Here is a 24,028-nt window from a genome sequence, read left to right as displayed (position 1 = left end):
TGTGCTCCTTCCAGTTTCTTTATGTTCAGAATTGAAGAATCACTTCCCCCTGATGCCATATCAGATAAGGAAAGTATCTGACTCACTGGAAGTAAAAAGACTGAATAAAAATTCTGATTTCTCAGAAAAAAAACCTGCTCTATTAAGAGCCAGGAGCACTCACAATAGTGCTGTTTTTTACTGTCAGGAAAATCTGCAGCAAAACAGTAAATGACCCTGCAAATACTGTACCTTCTGACACACTGTACCGTGCTCAAAGAGGCATAAACAGTAATTTCAGAATGCTGCAGCTGCTCAACAAGTGCTTAACAGTGCATAATCAGCTGACAAGGTACAAACACTGCTGTAAACACTGCTGTACTGGCTGTACTGATCACTTCTCCCACCTCAGATGAGGTATTGCACTGAGTTAATATGCATAAACCACTTGGCAAACACCCAAAAAAAAATGACACTTCAGCCTGTCACAAAACCTGCAACAGAAAATGGGATAAATCCCAAGCAATCACCCTTCTGCCAAGGGGATAAAATGCATCTGAAGATCTCTGTCGGTGACCCAAGTGCTATCAAACAAAATCTGGGCAAAAGCCCCTTGATCTGACACCTGAACCAAGTGAAAAACACCTCAACACTGAGGTAGTATGCAATATGAAAGTCTCTCTGACAACCAACAGTGTAATGCATATACTGTCCTGTGTAAAAATGACATACACAGATCCCAACGTACAAACACTCAATGAGGAACCTTTTGAGCACTGTCAATGATGGACAGTTAGGGACCGAGTAAACTCGATGCGCCCTGGCCAAGCGTGGCTCAACTGAGGTTCTCTGAGTTTTGCACAAGAAATGTGACCTGCAAGAAAATGTCACCTCGACACTGCGGAAATCAAGACAAATGTGTGCTCTCTGGCACCACACTGCCTCAAGGCATACAAAGCATCACCTGCCGGGCAAAAGCCCTATGATCTGCTCACCTGTAAACTGAGATTCAAACCCAGTAAAAGCATATGTCCTCTTGCAAAATCAAGGCATTACCTTCCCAGAACAAAATAACTGTGCAATCAACCACACACTGTGGTTCTCTTTTCCTCAAGCACGAGGTAAATGAAGGTACTTGCTGTACTTTCAAGAAAACACAGTTCTGTGAACTGAAAGATGATCCTGAATCAAGAGGAATGAAGAGCAGAGTGCTCTTTCTCCTCTCTTTCTTCCCCAAACAAAAAATGTACCTGTTGTACTTTCGTACTTGCTGTACCTGTGCAAAAACCAAATCCAAGGAGAAAAGTATCCTCTGACACAGATCCCGAAAAAAAAAAATGTACCTCCCTGCTGCAAAAATCGGAAGCAGCTCCCTGCTCAGTTGAAGGGCCTGTTAGCGTACAGTACGGTAGTCTGTACTGTACGGCACAGGGCCGTCCGTACGGATGTACGGCTAACGTACGGATGTACGGCCGTACGGATGTACGGCCGTACAGATGTACGGCGCGCGAAAGGAGCCTGCGCCTGCGCGATGCGCTGCCCCCTGCGAAGTGGCGCGCTGCTGCGCCGCCCTGCCCTGCGCGATGCGCCGCCGCCCTGCCTGCTCGATGCGCTGCCGCCCTACTTGCTCGCAGCGCTGCCGCCCTGCCTGCTCGCAGCTGTAGCGGCTAGCAGCTGCTGTTGCAGCTGCTGGCGCTGTTCAGCGCCGCCTGGCCCTGCTGCAGATGCTAGGTTGAGGAGTTTGTTGAGGGGGTGGTTAGGCTAGGGTAGGGAGTGGAGTAGGGAGAGTAGGAGAGGTAGGCTCTGATACCAGTTGAAGGGCCCGAAGGGGGAAGAAGAGCAAGAGGGAGAGAGTGAGAAAGAGAGAGGACTGCAAAATGTGCGGGTGTGAAGTGATGAGCCACACCACAAACTCATTAGTTTTATTAGGATTAAGTTTTATCCTATGACTGTCTTAAGACAGTCATAGATGTCTTAACTTTAATAAAGGGGTGGCAATGTGCCTTTACCCCAACAGAGCTACTAGCTGGATCTGATCGGATACAATGGACTGGGAAGGTCGCCTCGGCTCACACATGGCTTCTCCTCATATGGGGGCCTTACAACTTGAGCACCTTGGACCACTGGTGGTTACCAGGAGGGTGGGGGATTGAGCATATCTAACAAGAGAGAGAGAGAGAGAGAGAGAGAGAGAGAAAGAGAGAGAGTTTATTAAAGTCTTCAAAAGACCGATGGGTCCATGAGATTGTGAAAAACCTGGTACAAAGTTGTGGTAGTGGAGCTACTAAACGAGCATCCACACCAATGCAAAATACAAAAAAATGCAGAATGGTAGTACTAAGTCCTAAGTACAACACGTAGTCATGTCGATGGTCAACTGTATATCAATCTCAGCATCATCATCATCATCATCATCATCATCATCAGTAGGACATCAGGGTGGATGAGGCAATGGAGACATGAAATCGGCAATAGAGTGTTGTTGGCCATTCAAAGGTGCAATCCTGACACGTCTCCTCGTCATAGCTGTATGTCTAACCAGGGCTACTGTGATCCTCGTCGGTCGGGCTCTGACTCTAAACAGCACAAAGTAACAATAAACCCTCTGCTTTGCATGTAGGTTGAAAATAGAAACAAGTACTCTCACGAGGGCGCTCTTCCCCATTGGAGGGCCGATTGGCATTCAAATTCTGCATGCATTGCACACATTTGCATTCTCGAGAAAGTTGGTTCTTCACATTGGGCGTGGCATATGTGAGAGGTTAGGGACTAGCTGATTCGGGATGTCATAAAGTGTGCATGCATAATCAAACCAGACTTGAGTGTCAGTGAGTGGTAAGGGGGACCGTCCCTCTAGAAATCTCCGCCAAAACTCCTTAGAGTTGTTACTAAACAAAATGTTCAGTATCTCCTCCCCGTTCCGGCAAACGAAGTCTAGTTTCTTTTTTCTGCGTACTAGTCTACGGTACTCGCCTACGGTACTCGCGTAGCGTCTCTGGTTCACTCGGAAGACTGTTTTTGGTTTCGAATACGAGCTGATGGTGTAAAGCCGTACACTCATCATCGTACCGGCTATTACAGGATACGATCCTAGGGGGTGGTGGGCGGGTGGAGTGGGTGGTGTGGCAGAAAGTGTGAAGAGCAGCCTCGTGTAGTGAGCGGGTGACCATGGTAGCACGATCCTCTAATAGGGGTATGAAGTCAATATCAGTGAGAACTATGTACAGTCGGCCAGAATAAGTAGGTGAGTGATCACGGTCAAAGCGTATATCATGGTAGTAAGAGCTCAGTGGGGTGGAAGGTGTTGTGCGACGGGGAGTGGAAATACTAAAGAAAAGATAGGTATGATTAGCCCCTGGAGGGAAAAGTGCCACGGTGAAGTCAGTGATGCGAGATGTGAAGGCAGGGGATCCCATGATGTATTTAGGCACGGTGAAACCCTTAGGGTTAGGGTTAGGGTTTGCCCCTAATGCCCCTTTTGAGGGGTATTTAGGCACCTAGGCTAAATAGAGTCATATGGAAGTTGGAAGGTCACAAGTCATGTGGAAGTTGGAAGGTCACGAGTCATATAGATGAGTGGCAGCTACCAAGAACCACTATGGGCAGTTATAACTCCTTTTGGATAACGATATCTTGATGTATGGCAGTCTGACCAGGATTTCAGGTCATGTCTTCCCCGTTGGCAAGCTGGATGCTGATCGGATGCACAATTCTCCATCCTCCTAACTGTGTATTGTTGGGAGAAGAAAGATTTTGCTCCTATCTTTCTTTGTTGTATCTCCTTTTGCTTTGAAGGATACATTTTGAGCTCGTAATACAGTCCGACTAGCTTCTGTTTCTGTGCTGTCTTGTTGTCTTTGCATTGCTTGTGCAAATTTCTGTTATGGGAAAGTTTAGCCCACAATGCATTTGGTGATCCTGTAAAAGGTTCAAACTTGCAGAAATCTTTGGGATATAGACCGCTTTCTTCCTACCTTTGAAAAATCCAACGTAATCTAGTTTGATTGATAATGTTGTATCCAACATAATCTGCCTCGATTGATGATGAATTGAGAATGAAATCAGCCTCTGTCTTGAGGGAAAATCGATTGTGTTGAGGAAATCTCCATCATGTGTGAAATGATCGCAGCCTTTCCATCAGCAGCATGGAATCGGCATGTTTATTGAAATCGAAATCTGATACTCTTGGCATGTTCTCAAGAGCAGCAAAGCCCAAGGCTATTAGAACCAGCCCCATGAAGATGATTGTCCGAATTTGACTCCGATGTTCCTAATGACAAGTGCTGGCAATTCTATAGATTAACGGACATGGTGGAGTACTGATCGACAGACAGAAGGGGAACTATGGAGGAGCTGCGAGTTCAGCTGACGGACTTGACGAATCCCGTGATGGAACAATGTGAGGACGTGATTGATCTGTGTGGGGCCACAACTGAGTGTTTTATGGAACCGCTTCACCCAGAACTTTGCCTAGGCAAGTAGAAGGTGTGGCTTGATAGATACAGCAAATGGAGAAGGATCAGATTCATGAGGACTACACACACAATCCATCGACGAACATCACCTCCCATCTGGAAATTTGACATGAAGATTTGGTGGTTGATTGCGTTACATGGAGCTGAGTCCTTTGGAGCAGTAGCAGTGAAGATCATACTACCCGAAGCATACTAACAACGAAGGCTAGAGGAAGGTAAAGTTGACAAACATAGTTTGGGTGACAGAGATTGACAATCCATCCATCGTTGCTGGAGATCTTGGTATGATCCGTATCGACCAATGAAGAAGAGTTTGGGGCAGCCCTTTGATATGGAAAATCATCCTAGTGTACGGATCACGTTGTTTGAGAAGCTAATTGCATCGCAGATCAACGAGTTTCCCACATCTTAGCCAAATTTGCCAAGCAAGCGGAGAACGTCGAGTTGATTGTGGAGGAAGGAGCAGTGAGTGTCTTGGTGCAACATCTCTATGCACCTTCAATTGAAAAAGAAGAAAGACTTATTGCCTGTGAGCATGAGGTTGAAAGACTACGCCTTTCAGTGCCGATGCAGCATAAAGACCCGTGGATTGATAGTGACTTGTCCTAACAAAGAGTAGAGCAAGATATGTATGTACGGTGTCTATCCAGATACTAGCCAATGTGTGCGAGGGATGAACCTGAGTACCCTCCAAAGCCTCTGTGTGTCTGGCTCTCCAGATATGCCAGGATGCTATGCTCGCTAGAATCTCCCAAGAAGTATCCACAGAGGCATGCACAACTGTAAAAGGAAGGTGTGGTACCACATCCAATGAACATGACTCAATCTGATGACGTCGAACCGAAATGGCCCGAGAGGAGTCAAATCTCTCATAGAATACCTGAGGCCCTGTAAGAGAAAGCCAAGCCACTAATCCCCATGTCATAAAGAATGGGGAGTAAGCAAAGTGACTGAAAATCCTGGCTACCCCCATCCAAATCATCCTCGCCTGTCTGCAATCCCATAAGCAATGCTGAATAGTCTCCGAAGCAGAGAGGCAACGAGGGCAAGTAGGGTATCTCCAAAGGTTCACTGCAATCCCACCATGGATAGAGAGCCAAAAGAAGAGAGTGATCTTTCTATTCCTGTGTGATTTCGAGAGTCTCCTCCAGAAGTACCTCTGCAGATCCGCAATGATATCAAATATCTCCCAATGAGGAACTCTGGAAGGTCTTTAACCTCTACCACTAAGCTGAAATCTCCTGGCATTACTGACTATGTAACAAAAGAAGGGGAAGCTCTTCTCTCGATGCCCTGCGTCAATGCACTTCAGTCTTGTTTTGACTGTCTGATCTGCTACAGTCCGACCATGCAGTCCGACTTGCTCTGACAAGAAACAGTCCCGACCACAGTCCGACCTGCTACAGTCTGACCACAGTCCAACCATGTAGTCCGACCGTGCAGTCCGACTTGCTCTGGCAATAAATGGTCCGACCTGCTACAGTCTTATAGAAGTCCGACCATTGATCTCTCATTTCTGATCTATTCTTTGAAATCCAACTTGACAACATAATATCAGCTTTCAGTATATGTTTTCAGATTCGGAAATGGAAGAGATTTGCTTGTCGGATTGAGGTCCGACTTGTGTTCAGTTGTCGGAAGACAGTCAGACAGTTTTGAATGACAAATTCTAAAGTCCAATAGGTCTGAAGCATAAATCTAAACTTTGAACATACTGAAGCATGTATTTGAGGTACATTCATCTCAATATTTTCTGATTTACCTCAACAAAAAGTTTCACTATTTTTAGACCATCATGGCAAAGTCAAAGCAAAACAAGTGTCGGAGGATGCATTGTTTGTTATCTATAAATGCTGATCATAAAGAAAAAGATTATTATCTACATTTGTGAAGCATTGCAAGCAACATGGTCATCGAAGAAAGTATTGTGTTGATCTATTGGAGCTGAAGTTTTATGAGATCTTTCCAACAATATGTGAGGCAAAGTCTGATCGGAAGGCCAGGAAGCTATTGGTTTATTCCGACTTGCTTGATAATGCAAAATCTTAGTACACCAAATTCCATAATGGAGACGCTACGTTTGTCCCGTTTCGGGGCAACGAGTTTAACCCGATCATCCGAGAGGATCTATTACTGCTCCACACATTCAGGACCTGGTTGGCACCGATAGAGCTCTGTGTGATGCTCAGCTTCTATAGGGACCATTGCCTATGCGGGGTGTCCTAGCAGGGTACACTCAGATCCACCTACCACACTCACTTAGATTGCCATTGGGCAGTTCTGTCTTTCATCGCATCAACTTTGTATCGAGAGTGGACGAGCAGAGGGGATCCCTAGAGTGTGTTGTATCTGCACACTGTGTGATCGCGGCTGAGGTAGAGGAGCACATCGCCTTCCGTTGCCCAGTCTACTCCGAGATTCATGGACGATATCACTCCCTCTTCAGAGATGGCTTTGAGACCCTTTCCAGACTCCTCTCATACCTAAACTAGAGGTGCCTCGCGGCTTTCATTCATGAGGCAGTTGAACATAGAGAGCATCTCATCAGATCACAGAGACAGGGACAGAAGACCTTATCAGACCCATCTCGGAGTTCTTCTAGCCAGAGCACACTGTCCCTACGATCACAGATAGCAGGCGAGACAGAGACTCCGAGACCGAGACGCAACACACTTGACAGAGGTCAGATGCGCATATCACGCTAGCAAACATCTCATCTATGTTTAGACCTGGGATACAGCCGATTGGGGTTAGTGTGGCGCTTGTCAGGCGTAGAGCCGTTGCTTGGAGATCACAACTGGCTACACTTCTAGACAGTAGACAACAATCTATGATAGGGGTTTTGCTTGCATAGCCTAGGGCCTGCTTTGACCTTTCGTGCCGCGTGTGTGCTGTATTGTATTATATTTACTATGGTGACATTGATGATCATGACATTGACTATGTCCTACACAGTTCTCTAGCATGGGTTAGGATGCTTGTTTAGTAGCTCCACCCTTTTGCTCATTGTATCAGGTTTCCTATGAGTCTCATAGACCCATCGGTCTTTAGTAGACTTTAATAAACTTTCTTTCTTTCTTTCTACGTCTAAGGGTGGGAAATCCTCATCCATATGAATTTGGGGGTGGTCCCATAGCACTTTCCACTTGCGTAATGCTATAGAATGGGCTTGAATATCTCTGACGTGGATAACAAGAGGAGGATCCCAACTGCAGCCACATCCTATGCGCCAAGCTCCCTCAATCCCATGCTCTTTGGGCTCCAAGGGTGAAAGCCACAAAGCTAGTTGCAGTGGTGGAGGTACGAGGAATCCCCCTAACTATGATGTTGAGAGCATACTGGCTCCTTACTGCTGCTCAAGGATGATGGCTGAAACAATTGCCTTAGAAGTCTCCCATTTCCCAACATCCATCCATCTGAACAAAGAGCCATGAGGGTGGTTTGTTGGGCCACATGATCCCATATGGAGTAACACAAAGAACAAGGAACAGTGTCAAGTCCTCATGAATACAACTAGTCTCTCACGAGCAGTTGCAGATGTCCCAGTGCATCTCTCCCATTTTCACCGAACAGTAAAAATGATATTTGCCCAAATGGAAACCAATATATCAGCTGTTGTGGATGTCAATCTGCCACTGATGACATGAGCCCATCTCCAGCACCATTTCCGCCATATAGCAATACTGGACACAACCTCTGACATTATATTTTACTAATTTCTCTTTCGCTACGTCGAATCACATTCAGTCACAGGCGTTGGCATCGTGTTTTTCCTCCCAGCCTGTCTCATGGATCGCATGCATACACAAAGATACGTAATTTCATTCCTTCATGCTTATCCACAAGCCCACAATTCCCTAGATGGTTCCCTCTTGCCACATGTTAACATTTTAGACCTATAGCTTGGTACACCATTTACCCCTCTCTTGGGGCACAATTAAAACATTTGCCCCTTGGCATTCTCACACATTTAGGTGCACCTAGGCCTGAGCACTCAGAACCACCTAGTCGATGCCAATACACCCTCATCTAGGACCTTGGCAGTTACTTCCCTTGACCATTTAATTTATGCACATGAAATATTACAGAAGTCGGTCATCTAAGAGAAAATGCCCACCGATCTTTCCGAGGTCATGCTATCTCGGCTAGAGCATAACATTCCTTCCCTCTTCAAGCATTAACGTCCTCGATGATGAAATCTGGGAACACTCTCGGTAACTGGTATACGGATTCCCAGGTAGCTTCTGATAGAGGTAGACCATGCCATGCAACCAACACCGTGGGTATCTTCCGATTGCGCACTTGCATTGTTTCTTGGTCTAGGATTCTTGTTGGTTTGCGTCTTGCATTATCCTCTATCTCCTGAAACAAAACAACACCTTCGATTAGTGAGTCACCAGTATGCAAAAATTTCTTTAAACGAGAAACATGAAACACTGGGTGCACCTTACACCCCGGTGGTAATTCTAATTTATAGGCTACCTTGCCTATTCTTTTTAGAATTAACCATGGCCCACAATATCGAGGTGATAACTTAGCACACTCTCCTGCAGTCAAAGACTTAGAGTGCGAAGGAACTCTGAGAAAAACTTTTTCTCCTTCCTTCAATTCTCTAGCGAATCGGTTTTCATCCGCATACGTCTTAGCTCTATCCATATCTTGGCGGATGTTAGCTCTCGCAAGTGCTAGCATCTCTCGCATCTAAACCACAAAGTTCGCGGCACTAGGCACTTTCTGAGGTATTCCAACTATAGTTGGATTCGATGGTCTATGACCATAGTTTACTTCAAATGGACTGAACCCTGTAGAGGAATGTTTTCTATCATTGTAGGCAAACTCCAACAATGGCAACCACTTGTCCCATGTATGTTGCCTCAATGACACATATGCTCTAAGCATATCCTCTAAAAATTGGTTGATTCTTTCCGTCTGACCATCCGTTTCTGGATGATCCCCACTACTCATTCCCAACTCAGTCCCTAGTGTCTCAAATACCGCTGTAAAAAAATGACCGGTGAATTTGACATCTCTGTCTGACACTATGGATTTGGGTAATCCATGCAGACGAAATTTATGTCTAATAAACAAATCCGCTACTTGCGGGGCACTAACAGACTCTCTAGTTGGAATGAAGTGAGCCATCTTGGTAAGACGATCAACCACCACAAGAATAGAATCATATCCACCTTGTGTCATAAGCAGCCCTACAATAAAGTCCATGGAAATGCTCTTCCACTTACTTAGTGGTATCTCCAAGGGCTGTAAAAGTCCGGGTGGCTTCACCTGCTCTGCCTTACTTACCTAACACGAAAAACAACGTGTCACATATTCATGAATATGCTTTTTCATCTTTGGCCAAAAGAAATCTCGCTTCACGAGATCATGTCTTCTCGACTCCTGGATGTCCCGCACATGGGCTATCATGGCATTGTCGAATGACTCTCTGCTTGAGATCATTCTGATTAGGTACTACTACCTTGCCATTTCTTTTCAGCATACCATCCCTTATGGCATATCTTGCATAAGTTTGGCCTTTTCTGGATGCGAGGTCATCCTTTTCCCCGGGTTTTAACATATGAGCCTTAGGCCATAGACTCTGGACAAACTCGTCCACCTTTTGAGTTTCTCTAATCTCGGCCATTAGAGCACTCTCTAACACCGTGAAACTCATGTTATGCATAATGCGTGACAACGCATCAGCAACTTTATTATCCTTCCCTCTTCGGTACCGAATCGTCAAATTAAACTCCTGCATGAGTTCTGCCCACCTAGCTTGGCGGCCTCTCAAGTCAGGCTGTTTACAAAAATGTTTCAGAGTATCATGATCAACATCCACATAAAAATCTGATCCATACAAATAATGTCTCCATGTTTTCAAAGCATGGACAACAACATACAACTCTAATTCATGACTTGGCCAATTTCGTTGAGAGGGAGAAAGCTTCTTGCTTTCAAAGGCCACTGGCCTTTCCTCTTGGAGGAGAACTGCTCCTACCGCAATGCCACTTGCATCAGTTTCCAGGAACAACGGTTTCTGGGGATCAACTATTTTTAACACTGGTCCTGTGACCACAGCTTGTTTTATGGTGTTAAAACTTTCCTGTTGATTCTATCCCCATATAAAAGGTACTTTATCTGAGGTCAGATCAGTCAATGGCGATACTATTTCGGAATATCCTTTGATATGCCTTCGATAAAATTGGACAAATCCCAAGAATGATCGCAAAAGCGGTCAAACTCTGAGGGATTGGCCAAGTCAGTATTGCAGCCACTTTCTTTGGATCCATTTCTAACCCCTCTGGAGTAATTATGAATCCTAAATATTCAAGTCTAACCATACACAGTATAGTTTTCTTCTTATTTACATAAAGACTGGCTTTCCTCAAAGTACTGAACACTATTCTTAAGTGTTCATGATGCTCAGTAATACTTTTACTGAATACCAGAATATCATTAATAAAATGTACTACAAACTTTTCGATATACAGACATAGTAAATCGTTCATAAGCATGACGAATGTAGCTGGAGCATTGGTAAGTCCAAAGGGCATTACCAAAAACTCATAATGACCAAACCTGCTTCTAAAAGCGGTTTTATGCACATCCTCAGCTCTAATACGGATCTGATGGTAGCCACACTTAAGATCTATCTTACTGAAAATTACGGCCCCATGCAATGCATCTAACAAATCATCGATCCGAGCCATCGGATACCTGTGCTTAATAGTGATATTATTCAATGCTCTATAATCTACACAGAGGCGAAAAGTATCATCTTTCTTTCTCTTTAATATCACTAGGGAAGCAAAAGGTGAAAAACTGGGTTGAATCTGCCCCAGCTTGAGGTATTCTTCCAGTTGTCTTCGCACCTCAACTTCTTCTGTAAAGCTTAATCTATAGGGAGGTCTATTTATAGGTTCTGTCTCTGGGATAATCTCAATTTTATGCTGAACATTCCGCTCTGGAGGTAACCCTGGAGGTAACCCATAAGGTAACTCATCCCTAAAACAATTAGAGAACTTCTCCAATATCTCTTTAGCCAACTCGGCCATTTTTCCATCTTGGGCAGCCTCAGTGCTAGCCGATGCATCATCAAGCGACTCTACCGATGCTATACACAGACACAGAAACTCTTTCGGAGTCTTCCGAATTTCCATGGCTGAAATCAATGGTCCTTGAGGTAAATCCTTTTCACCTCGCAAAACATATTCTACCCCGTTCATCTTGAACTGGTAAATATGCTTTTTTCAATCAATGGCTGGATTTTTTCAAAAATGCCAAGCCATGCCTAGGGCTATATCTGCGTGAGCTAGCCTGGTCCAGCTTCTCAACATAGTCCTGAATTCGAAGTTCCAACTGGGTAACCCTTTGGTCCCATACTTCAGTTGAACTTCCGTCCGCCATCCTGACCGTATAAGCATAGTCAGACGGACTAGTTTTCAACTTGAGCCTCTTAATAAGCTTCGAGTTAATTACATTGTGTGTTGACGCTAAGTCAAACAACACAATCACATCATGATTGGCTACTTGCTCTTTCATTTTAATCAACTTGGGCTCATCGAAAACCGTATACCCCGTTGTTGCGGGCTTTGAAAGGATGTTATCAGGTGCACCGCTTACTAACTTAGTAACAGACACACTTAACAACATAGGTCATTCAGATATTATCATATTGGCCGTGCGACGGTCTTTGTTTAGTGCACAATCTTTCCACTGATGTCGCTGAAGGCAGCCGAAGCATAGTCCTTCTTTTCTAGCTTTTTCTTTTTGCTCAGGGGTCAACGAGGACTTTGACAAAGCCCGGGCTGCCATTGGAGTTACTTTTCTTTTTACCCCAACGGTGGTAATTGTCTTTGCTTGTCCCTCAACCGGCTTCACCTGCTTGGTTTGGCCACTTGGCTGCGAGACACTTGTCTTTGAAGTCCATTTCCTCGGAAATCCCCCTTTTCTCAGGCACTAGGTCTGCCTCTGGCATCCTCATAGTTCAGGGCTACTGCAATAGATTCATCTAATGTAGTCACATATTTAGCCTGAACTTCATCTTAATCTTGTCGTTCAGTCCATAAATATAGTCTTTCAACTGAACCGACATAGGAAGAGGGTTTGTTATTTTCATTACACATTTCCTGAACTTGTCAGTGTACTCTGCTACCGACAAATTCCTCTGGCGAAGGTTTCTATAAGCATCCCAAGCTCGGGACTCTTCGTCAGGTGGAAGAAAGTGTTTCTTGAATTTAGCCTTAAACCCTTCCTAGGTGGTAGGGGCAACCTGATCTTTCTGTTGCTTTATCCACCACCTATCCGCTGCCTCAATAAACAGGTGAGTGGTCTCGCGGATTTTCTTTAGATCAGATCTCATTTTACAAATGGCGAAGGCTTCTTCCCACTTGTGTAACCAAACCTCGATCACATCAGAACTGCGCTCGGTCATCCGACCAGCGTACTTTTCCGGGCTATAGTTGGCAATATTAGGTACCTTGACCTTCGCACGTTCTAATGAGTGTATACTGGGCTCTGGCTCTGCTGGAGCCTTGCCCTTTTCATTTCTAGATGGTCTAGCTGACAAGGCTTGCACCATCTCTCTAATTTCATTTTGACCAGTGTTCACTTGAAGTTGCTGGTTCATGATCGCGCTCTTTATTCACGAGGATTTACCTTGGAATCTTGTCCCTCTGCCTCCATTCTTTCAAAAGGAAAAATAGTTTTTTTTTCTTTTTTCCCCCCACTCCGAATTTCCATCTGCTGTACAGGAATAAATCGACTACAAACTGGAAACTAAAATTTTATACAAAAGGAAAAATTTCCCCCTGGAAGCTCCACGTAATTCGAGTTCCTTCAGCCAGCCCGAGTTCCTACTGCTCCAGTGAACGCTCCAGTGAACGATAATTTTTAGACCTTCGCTGCCTCACATGATTCTACCCTGGATTCGCGAGAGATCATTTTGGACTGCATCAGAGGTCTGCCCCAAGTTCAATTGCCCTTGGCTATTGCTTTCCAAAATCATTGCCTCAGAGCTCGGAGTATATGCCGCACGATGAAGCACCCCACTGCTTGGACGACACCAAATCTTTTCTCGCCTTCCTGCCACTGCTATTCGAACTTTCAATGGGAAATGTGCAGCCCCTGCGATGGAAAGCCCATATCCAAAAAGGCAACTAGCTATTCGCTTCTCTCTTTCGGAATCAGCCTCAGCCCACGTCGTTCGTCGTCACACGCCCTTCGCCATTTTTGCAAGCTTTGTAGATTGGAGGTCTACCCTTTCGGCTCTGTGATCATCGCCTGAAGGATGATGATGGGCTCGAAGAATTGCGCTCAATAGATCAGCCGCCAATGCATTCCGCTCGCCTTGCCCGCCTGTCACCCGTCACCTCAGGTTGTGTAGAGGCAGACCTTACGAGACTCTATTCATCACTTCTCAGCAAACCCGCTTTGATACCAAATGACACGATATTTTACTAATTTCTCTTTCGCTACGTGAATCACATTCAGTCACAGGCGCTGGCATTGTGTTTTTCCTCCCAGCCTCTCTCATGGATCGCATGCATACACAAAGATACGTAATTTCATTCCTTCATGCTTATCCACAAGCCCACAATTCCCTAGATGGTTCCCTCTTGCCACATGTCAACATTTTAGACCTATAGCTTGGTACACCATTTACCCCTCTCTTGGGGCACAATTAAAACATTTGCCCCTTGGGATTCTCACACATTTAGGTGCACCTAGGCCTGAGCACTCAGAACCACCTAGTCGATGCCAATACACCCTCACCTAGGACCTTGGCAATTACTTCCCTTGACCATTTAATTTACGCACATGAAATATTACAGAAGTCGGTCATCTAAGAGAAAATGCCCCACCGATCTTTCCGAGGTCATGCTATCTCGGCTAGAGCATAACAACCTCCCAAGCCGAGCCCTCTTGTGAAGAACGGCATGGCTCTTGAGCCAAGTAGGAAGCAAACACAACTTCTGATGCACCATGGTGCAATGATTTATAGGGCCACATCTGTGATGTGCTGAATGAAAAGGCATAATCACCCACATCAAAAATACCACATCCTCTATCCCAAAGAGCTGTTGCCGGTGTTAGAGTGAAAGACTTTGTGGTGATGTATGAAAATAATATGCAGATTCTTGTCCAAACCACCTTGGCGATATGACAACTGCACCAACAATGCTTGTAGGATTCCTCTGCATGCTAACACCTCATGCATAAGGAAGGCCTGCCCATCTGCTGAAGCCAAGAGCCAATTGGGATGCCTCTATGAATGGTGAGCCAAAGAAAGTATGAGACCTTCTTGGCCCTAATGATCCCCCAATTGTGAGATGGAAACCTCTTGAGATGGTGCCAATGCTGAACAGCTGTAGGTAAGTGATGCACTAGTCTTTGCTGAATCCTATGTCCATCTTCGTGGATTATTAAAAGAATGGAATTGGACAATCTGAAGCGATAGGAGCTGGCCAAGACCACTCCCCTGGATCCCAAGAGGTCTCCCCGGAAAGATCCATAACCTCCACCTGGGCTCAGCTGCAATGTCAATGAAAGACGGCCTAGCAACGAAACTGTTGGAAATAGAGGATAGAATCACTCACTCCTCACACTCTCGATTGCAGCTCAAACAACACTCAAAGAGACGGGGAGAGAGAGACAGCAAAACTCTGATATATTCTTCCACAACAGTGGGCTGACAAAAGCTCAAGAGGTGAGCGTACAAAACAGCAAGGAGATGCTGTCCCAATATCTGAAGCTAATCCTCTCCTTGCGCGCTTGCCTGTGCAAGGCTTGTTTGTGCAAGTGATGAAGAATGAGGGGGGTAGTGGGGGCCTTTTATAGGCCCATTGCTGGGCTCTGAAAACCGACCAGCAGGGGGTCGGCCCCCTGCTGCAGCACCGACCTGCTGGGCTCCACCACCGACCAGGCTGGTCGGCCTCTTGTGGGCCAGGCCTATATAAAGGCCCATGTGCCCAGCACATGGGCTGCTGATGCAGTCCGCAGGCCCCGCCTTTTGCTGCTCTAGGAGGCGCCTAGGATGCCGCGCCATCAACTCTTGCTGTGCGGGTTCCAGGCCAGGTAGATGCTCTGCCCTTTTCTTCCCCTACCCCCCTATAGTCTTCTGCCCCCTTGTCCCCTCAAATCGGGGGCTCATAGGTGGAGCAGTGACTTTCTAACACACCCTCTCAATGACACAACTATGGGCCGATCCCCATGCGTGGAATGAGGTGTTCCATTTGCTCCCTGGGAAGCGTCTTCTTGAAGGCATTTGAGATGTCGTCGTTGGTCGGGCAGTACATCAACTCTATGACTTCTTCATCGATGAGTTCATGAACAAAGTGGTAGTGAACCTTGATGTGCTTCTTCCGTGCATGAAACACGGGGTTGTTGGCGATTGCTATGCAACTTTGGTTGTCACACATGACCACCGTCGCATCTTTTTGGGCCACATTCATGTCCTCCATGATCCACTCGAGCCACAATGCTTTGCATGCCGCTGTACAAGCAGCCTTGTACTCCGTCTCTGTAGATAAAAGGGCGACAGTAGGTTGTTTCTTACTCAGCCATGACACAGCTCCTAATGAGAGTAAGAAACAATATTCAGAAGTCGATCTCCAGGTATCAATATCACCTGCCCAATAACTATCGCAAAAACCTCCCAACTCAATGCCTCTCGTATAAGTGATGCCGTAGGTGTAGGTACCCTTCAAGTACCTTAGCACCCTCATACATGCGTCCCAATGGGCCTTCTTGGGTGTGGCGGAGAACTGATAGAGCAATCCAACTGTGTAGGAAATATCCGGTCTAGTATTGGTGAGGTATAGCAAACTCCCCACCATGCGTCAATACAGTGATGAATCAACCGGCTGAGATGGATCACGCACACTCAGCTTCAGACCAGTTTCCATGGGAGTCACTGCTGCTTTGCAATTTTTCCATTTGAAAGCGTTTGAGCAGTTCCTTGCAATATTTCTCCTGTAAAATGAAGATACAGCTCTTTTCCTGCTTCACCTCAATCCCAAGAAAGTAGTGAAGTATGCCTAAGTCAGTCATCTCGAACTCCTCCATGAGAAGTCTCTTGACCTTAGCAATCTTCTTCGTATGATCCCTTGTAACGATGAGGTCATCCATATATAGAATCAATACCAGCCACAAATCCCCCTCTGTGTCGAGATAAAGATTTGCCTTTGATGGACTCCGCTGAAGCTCGATCTTCTGAAAGAAAACATCTATTTGCTGGTACCAAGCTTTGGGGGCCTGTTTCAGCCCGTATAAGGCCGCCTTCAGTTTGCAGACTTTTTATGGGGATCCTGGAATCTGAAATCTTGGTGGCTGTGCCACATATACCTCCTCCTCCAAGGTTCCATTAAAAAATGCAGACTTGACGTCCATTTGAAAAATAGGCCAACTATGATGAGCAGCCAAGGCAATGACTATCCGAATGGTCACCATCCTAGCTGTGGGGACAAAGGTCTCGTCGAAGTCAAGTCCTTCTGACTGTGCATAGCCTTTCACCACCAATCTTGCTTTGTACTTGTCCAAGCTCCCATCTAACTTGAACTCAAGCTTGTACACCCATTTAGTCCCAATGACCTTCCGCTCGGTTAGTTTGGGCACTAAATCCCAGGTGTCATTTCTCAAAATGGCATCCATCTATGCCTGCATGGCTTCCTGCCATTCAAGAATATCCTTCACTTCCTGGAAGAAACGGGGCTCCTCAAGCTGAGCCACCATAGTGTAGTTCACGGAGGGATTCTTCATGTTGCATTGAGACCGTCGCACTCCGGAACTGCTCTCGGGAATGTCCGTGACCAGTGAGTCTGTTAAAGTCTTCAAATACCATTGAGGTAGCTTCTTCTCTGATGGAGGTGCTTTTGCTGGAGTCGCCTTGGGAGCCGGTTCTAGAACAACATGCTCCTCCTTCTCCTCCTCGGGGTCTTCAGCCATCTCCACCTCTTGGATGGTGACCTTGGGTGGGGGTAATGAGGGAAGTTTAGGAACCTCTTCCGCAGGTTGTGGCTCTGACTCCTCAAATATCATGTCCTTGCTAATAAGGATCTTCTTTTCCGGGTCAAAAAGGCGATAGGCCTTGGATTCTTCACTGTATCCCACAAAGTTACATCTTCGGCTATGGGAATCAAGCTTCATCTGCTCATCTTTATGCACATGAACAAATGCATTAGAACCAAAAACCTAAAAATGAGATATCATGGGCTTCTTACCATAGTAAGCTTTATATGGAGTCTTGTCATCAATAGCCTTGGTCTTGGTTCTGTTCAAGATGTGAACGGCAGTGTTCACGGCTTCACCCCAGTAAGCTTTCGCCCTCGTAACATGGTCAAACATGTTTCTGTGACAGTCGTGTGCTTCCTCTCAGCAACTCCATTCTGCTGAGATGTGCGAGCTGTAGTGAGCTGTCTCTTGATCCCGTGCTTCTTGCAAAATCCATTGAACTTGGTAGAATGAGCTCTCCCCCTCTGTCGGTGCAAAAGGCTTTGATTACCTCCCCGCTCTCCTTCTTTAGCTGGGCCTTCTAGTCTTTGAATTTCTCATAAGCCTGAGACTTCTTGGCCAGGCAGAATACCCACGCCATGTGACTGAAATCATTCACAAATAAAAGAGAATACGCGAACCTGCGAATGAATTTATCGACATTGGGCCGTAGATGTCGAAATGAACCAACTCGAGCGGCTTCTTGGCCTGTGGTGAGGCCTCCTGTGGGAACTTGTCTCTGTGTTGGTTGCCCTCCAAGCAAGCCTTGCAAACACGATCATTGCCTGCAATCGGTGGAAGTCCATCCACCATCTTTGACTTCTGCATCTCGGTGAGAGTGCCATAATTGACGTGACCGAACCGCTCATGCCACAATTTGGATTTGCCATGGTCCCTGTGCACCAACAGAGCGTTGAGCCAATATAGCCCATGCTCCTCGACTCCTTGAGCCACCACCTTTCCATTTGCCTTGGATGTGATAGTGACTTTGCCGTTGTCAAATAAGACCGACATATTGTGCTTGTCCATCTGACTGACTGACAAAAGGTTCTTGCATAAGTTCGGTACATACAATGCACTGGAAATCAGCTCCTCATTTCCTGCAGTCGTGATGAATAGAATACTACCAACACCCTTCAAGGGCATGTCCGGTTATCCCCCACAGTGACCTTGGAATTGGGATGCATACCTTCCATGGATTTGAACCACTTCTTGTTGGACATATGCTTTGAAAGCTTCATTGTCCATGTACCAACCTTTCTTTTCTTCACTGACTGCATAAGCGGAGCAGTACTTAGTGATGATGAAGAGAACGCTAGTTGTGACATTTGCTGATTCGGTCTTTGGCTCCTCCTTGGACTTGGACTCCATCTTTCACTTGAGGTCCGCCTTCTTCTTGCGGCACTCTTTAGTAAAATGGCCAAGCTTCTCACAGTAGAAGCACTTCATCTGCCTCTTTTTCTTTGGATCCTCGGTCTTCTTGTTGTTCTTGGAGTCTTTAAAATTTCAAGGGAGTCATAAACCCCATCAGCCATAGTGATGGCTTGTAAGTCAAAATGCAATACCCCTCCTCAGCCTAAGCTGAAGAAAATCAAGAGGACATGTCCTGAAAGACCCAAGGTTAAACCCCTTCCCTGGAGTTATTTGTTGTGAAGATCATCGCCAGTGGTAAGATGGAAACAATGAGCACAAGTCCTTACTTTGTAATGATGGGCATCTCATGCGTGCAAGATGATAAATAGTTAAGCAAATATTAGGAATTTGTCCTAAAATTTTTCGTGAGCCCTTTTGGCAAGTTCAAGGTCGAGTTCTAACAAATTTGTGCTAATACAGTGATGGCATTCGCTCCTTTCAAGTGTCTTCTTAGATGTACTCTACTCTTGTTGTAGTACACTTTAGCATAACGAGTCTCATAAGGCCCTGCTCTTTATTGCGTGTTGCACAGCGAGTCTCATAAGGGCACACTGATTTCTTGAACTGCCTTTTGCATGCCACAAGCAAAAGATGGTTCGATACTATTGTGGATAAAGGACTTGTGTAAACTTGTGAGCAATGAAGCACTGGCCTAGCACTATGTCTTGCAAGACATTGATCAATACCTCCATGCTCATGCTCAAGCACAGCACAAAGAGTGATAGGAAATGGTTATTGAATCCAAGCGCCACACAAAAAGTGATAAGAATGGTTGTTTACAATATTCTACATTCTTGTCACCTCTGCCCCTCAACCAACCCCCTTTCAATCTACCACCGGGCTTACCTTAGCCATATGTCTCCCCACCCCTCCCAACCTCGGTCATTTCCACCCCCTCCCCCTATTTCCCTCACTCAGACCCTTTCATGACCTCCTTCCCCACCGTCAGGTTTCCCTCCTCCCGCACCCAGCTATTAGCTTCCCTACTCCACATCAACCACAACAGACTCAAACTCCCAAAGAGACTTGGGAGTAGATTCTCATGGAGGTTTACAGCCTTCGTACGTGAGAGGCTGAGCAGGGTAGGTACATCTACAGCCTCAATCTCGAGATGTTTCGCAGATCCATAAGGCTGTAAGCAGTTTGTTGCTGTACACTATCACATGGCAATAGCCCTATGCAGTCGGCCAAATTACTTCTTTACTGTAAGGTTACATAGTGTGTTTCAGCATCATCAATTGATGGCTACTTGGCAAGTTTCACTATTATTTTGCATGTCTTTGTAGACTGGACAATGGTAGTATGGGAAAGCTAGTACAAGGAACCCCTTATTTGAATAGCGTTGAGGAACAATGGCATTTCATATTTCAACTGATTGATATAACGTTGCAAGCAGGAGATGCATCTCTTACCAATATATACATATTTTTATTAATAAACAATTAAGCCTTGCATATTGAAAGGGCATCTTCCTGATTTTAAGCTACGTCATTAAGCTACCAATATGTTTGGACCCCATGTGAATAATCTAGCTTTGGAACTTTGATGTTGATCATCAAACTGTCAAGGGCTGTGTAAGGGTGCAAGTGAGGCTCTTCTTCTTTACATCCTTGTCTACATTAAAGCACTTTGATCACATATGTTGAGAAAATTTCTCACAGTTTATGTTAAACGGATGCAGGGCGGATTCACTCTGGATGTTGGAGTTCACTTTATTGCAGGGATGCGGATGGTATGCTATCTTTACCTCTTTATGTTAGCTCGAATGAAGCAGCATATGTCAATTTCTGGTTCCTTGGAACGCCATAGATTTCTGGGAAATTGTGTGGATCTTTTATGCTGATTTCAATTCTGGGACTCCAAAAGTTAGACTTTTTGTACCATTTTGACTCAGCAGGATAAACGGTTTGTTTTTCTGAAGTGTTTGACTTTTTCTTTCTTCTAGTATTTTACATGGATGGGAATGGTAGGAGGAGAGTATCTCCCCAATGGCGTAGTTTAACGTGAATGCAATAATAAGGAGTCCATGTCATTAGCTGTCTAGTACTCTCATTCTGCATGTAACCTTAGACCTGCCTGTACGCTGCTGAGGAGATAAGTAGGGATGCATTGCATGTAGACTGAATTTGCATGTTCGTGGTTTGATGCTTTGTCCATAATCCCTCAAGGAAAACTGCACACGGTTTGTTCTTGTTTGTAATGCTATGTTTGACAATAAATCTGGGCTTTTAATCAAACGTATACTACATGTATACTTTCTGGTTTCCCATTCCATTGTTTATACTCTGTACTTCTGAGAGCCTTGTACTTTCTGGTTTCCCATTCCATTGTTAATATGCCTGAGAGCCCTGTACTTTCTGGTTTCCTATTCCATTGATCCTGTTTAGAATTTGGATCAGGTGGCAGGTTCTGAAGTAGACTCCGTGGCTGCAGTATCTCGACATGTTGACCTATCTTTGCCAGCCCCTGACAACATGTCAGCACTTCTGTAAGAACCTTTTATCGCCTGCCTTTGTACAACCTTAGGGGAGGACAAAGAAATGTTTTTTTCCAATTACAGGTTGCTTCTCCTCTATTTAAAAGAAGAGGCTCATTGGATTTTGCACTTATATGGAGATTCCTGTGTAACTCCAAGATAATGGTCTCAATATAATCATCCATGAGAAGAAGTCTCACTTAAGACATCTTGTTGTGGAAGGGAATGATCGTTACTTTTAAAATATGGTCTCTATATTTGGTTTTCTGTGATAAGACTGATTACAATAATGGATTCAGGCTGCTAACATTTCTGCTGATTGCTTCTGTTATGCAGTTAAAATGAGCTAAGTTATGTGATTGTCTCCTTATTTCTTCATTTTTGTACCTAATGAGACGAATATCCATGTGGATGGGAATGAGAGAAACTTTTGTTTTATTGCATGGAAAGGCTTTAAGACAAACTATATGATCTTGTAGAAAGCTGGAGAATGGGTGCTCTGGGGTATTCATGATGTCCATTTCAGCAACGTCAAGGAAGGTTAGTGATGTTTTCATGCTGTCAAGCATTGACAGTTTGGGCTCTAATGAATGTGTTGAGAGTACAATGAGCTTAAATAAGCATGTATGGAAGCGTTTTTGTCAGGATCAGGAGACCTGAAGTTTCAGATTCCAATTGTTGATGATCCAATTTTCTACTTTGTTGACCCTGGGGATTTATTGTATAATTTACATTTTGCATAATTTTGTTAGCAGATAACCTGGCGTATTGTAGGATCAAAAGGAACAGTGGAAGCAGAACGTGGTGCTCAAGGGGGGGAACATGGCTACCTGGTATACACGGATAGACATGTAATTAGGCTATACTTTTATTGCTTATTGCTAAGACTAACTTGGAAAACATTTGTTTATACTCCTCAAACTACAGGTGACGTTCTACGCATCAGGAGGAAGCCCCCAATCATCATTTTACCCATTTTCTGGGGTCCATGATGAATTGAAATTCTTTGCAGTTGACATAGCAAATGTGTCTTTCAAGGTGATTTTTTTTTCCCCACTTTTTAGTATGATGGGAGAACCCTCTGCTCAACAGTTATGCATTCTTCACTATCTGTGTTCCAAGGGTGAGAAAGGTTAGGGGGAAAGCCAGTAGACCCTTGACTTCTTCCCTTTGCTTTGGTCAATTGATTGCTTTGTTATTCTTATGCCTTCATTGCATTTACTCTTTGATAAAACTGAAAGCTATAGATAATCTCATCTTTTGATGCTTTGGCAGGGTATGGCAGAATGTGAGGTGGATAGACGCAGTTCTCCAGTAGAAGGGGCCCGTGATGTTGCTGTGATAGAAGCTATGCTCAAATCAAGTTCTCAGAATGGTGCATGGGTCGATGTGCAGCCCATAAATTAACTACATTGCTGAAAGAACCAGATGGCTTGAAAAATCAAGACGCAGCCTCATGGCATTGTAAGACCCATTTTCTTACTCGTGGATCAGACACAGCAAGTGCCATATTGCTGACAGGGTCTGTTTCTACATGCGTATCTGAGTGCTTGTAGTTTTCTATTTTTCCCACATCACTAAAAGTCGAGTTATACCCTGCCTGCACAAACTTCAAAGGGTAATCCAGTGACAAAGTCCATGCTTATGGATTCCCATGTCATACATGGTGCAATGCATCTCTCTTGAGTCCAAGCCAAAAGAAACTTTTCTTAACTGAGATATAAGTTTTTACATAACTCAGATGCCCTGCAATAAGGCTGTCATGTGCTTCAGTCAGATCTTCTTTCTGATCCCATCCGCATCGGGAACACACAGCCAATTGTTGAAGAACAGGCATCCCTCTTCCATTTTATATCCTTCTTGAGGAGTCTTACTTTCCTGCTTAAGTAAAGTAATGCAAAGGAAGTACCTTGATTAATTCTCGCACGAATCTCCCCTATCAAGGGGTTATGCACTTGCGATATAGCTAGCAAGGAGAGCTTTTTACTGAGTGAATTTGCAAGTACATTCTCCTTGCCTTGCCTATAATTAATCTCAAAGTCAAACTCTTGCAAAGTCTGCATCCAGCTCATCTTGTGTAAAGATCCACTTTAAAATTTGATCTGTTGTCAAGGTGAATCTTTGACCTAGGAGATAAGAGTTTCAAGGCATACACTACTACAAGTAGCTCTAGATCATGAGGGGTATAGTTCCTTTCATCAGATCAAAGTTTCCGGGATTCACAAGCCATGGCATGACCCTTTCCCTGCATAAGAACAATACCTATCGCAAAACCACTGGCATTGGTAACTACTTCACTTGTTTGCCAAAATACACCATGTAATTGCAGGGCTAGTTAACAAAGGCAGCCTTCAGCTTTGTCAAATGCACGGCGACACATGTTTCATTAGGTTGAAGTTTTTGGGATTCACGAGTCATGGCATGACCCTCCCGCATAAAAACATGCCAAACCAAGCGACTTAAGCATTGGGCTGGTTACCAAGGTAGCCTTCAGCTTGTCAAATGCACAGTGACACATAGGCGTCCATAAAAACAGGGTATTCTTCTTAAAAAGAGAAGTTAAGGCGGATGTAATCCTTGCGTTTCGGGCTATGAATTCTTGCTAATTGATAACGGTCTATACCTTTACAGGGTTTGTAGTTATCCCATCCTTGGAGACTACAATCCTCTTGTCCTTATCCATGTTCACATGTACCAA

At 44.8% G+C, this 24,028-nt stretch overlaps 1 protein-coding gene across 6 annotated transcripts in view; it reads left to right on the top strand.

Moving 5' to 3' along the window:
• LOC147890662 (NAD(P)-binding Rossmann-fold superfamily protein) overlaps nt 1–23,360 on the top strand; it is a 96,281-nt gene extending 72,921 nt beyond the window's left edge. For 4 of the 6 annotated variants that reach the window (XM_087390576.1, XM_087390578.1, XM_087390574.1 and 1 more), the window contains exons 8-13: nt 20,536–20,586; nt 21,254–21,342; nt 21,810–21,870; nt 22,086–22,163; nt 22,258–22,368; nt 22,606–23,360. In XM_087390576.1, the coding sequence (XP_087246702.1) occupies nt 20,536–20,586; nt 21,254–21,342; nt 21,810–21,870; nt 22,086–22,163; nt 22,258–22,368; nt 22,606–22,737 (522 nt within the window). In that variant the 3' untranslated portion in view covers nt 22,738–23,360. The remainder of the gene's footprint in view (nt 1–20,535; nt 20,587–21,253; nt 21,343–21,809; nt 21,871–22,085; nt 22,164–22,257; nt 22,369–22,605) is intronic. The other 2 variants (XM_087390575.1, XM_087390573.1) reach the window with 1 other exon arrangement.
• Nucleotides 23,361–24,028: the final 668 nt, after the last annotated feature.

This window comes from Dipteris shenzhenensis, chromosome 19 (assembly GCF_047967505.1).
Source record: "Dipteris shenzhenensis isolate YYH24624 ecotype China chromosome 19, Dip_SZ_1.0, whole genome shotgun sequence".
In the NCBI taxonomy this organism is placed as follows: Eukaryota; Viridiplantae; Streptophyta; class Polypodiopsida; order Gleicheniales; family Dipteridaceae; genus Dipteris; species Dipteris shenzhenensis.
Note: the sequence above shows the minus strand (reverse complement) of the source record. Positions and strands in the feature narration are given on the sequence as shown.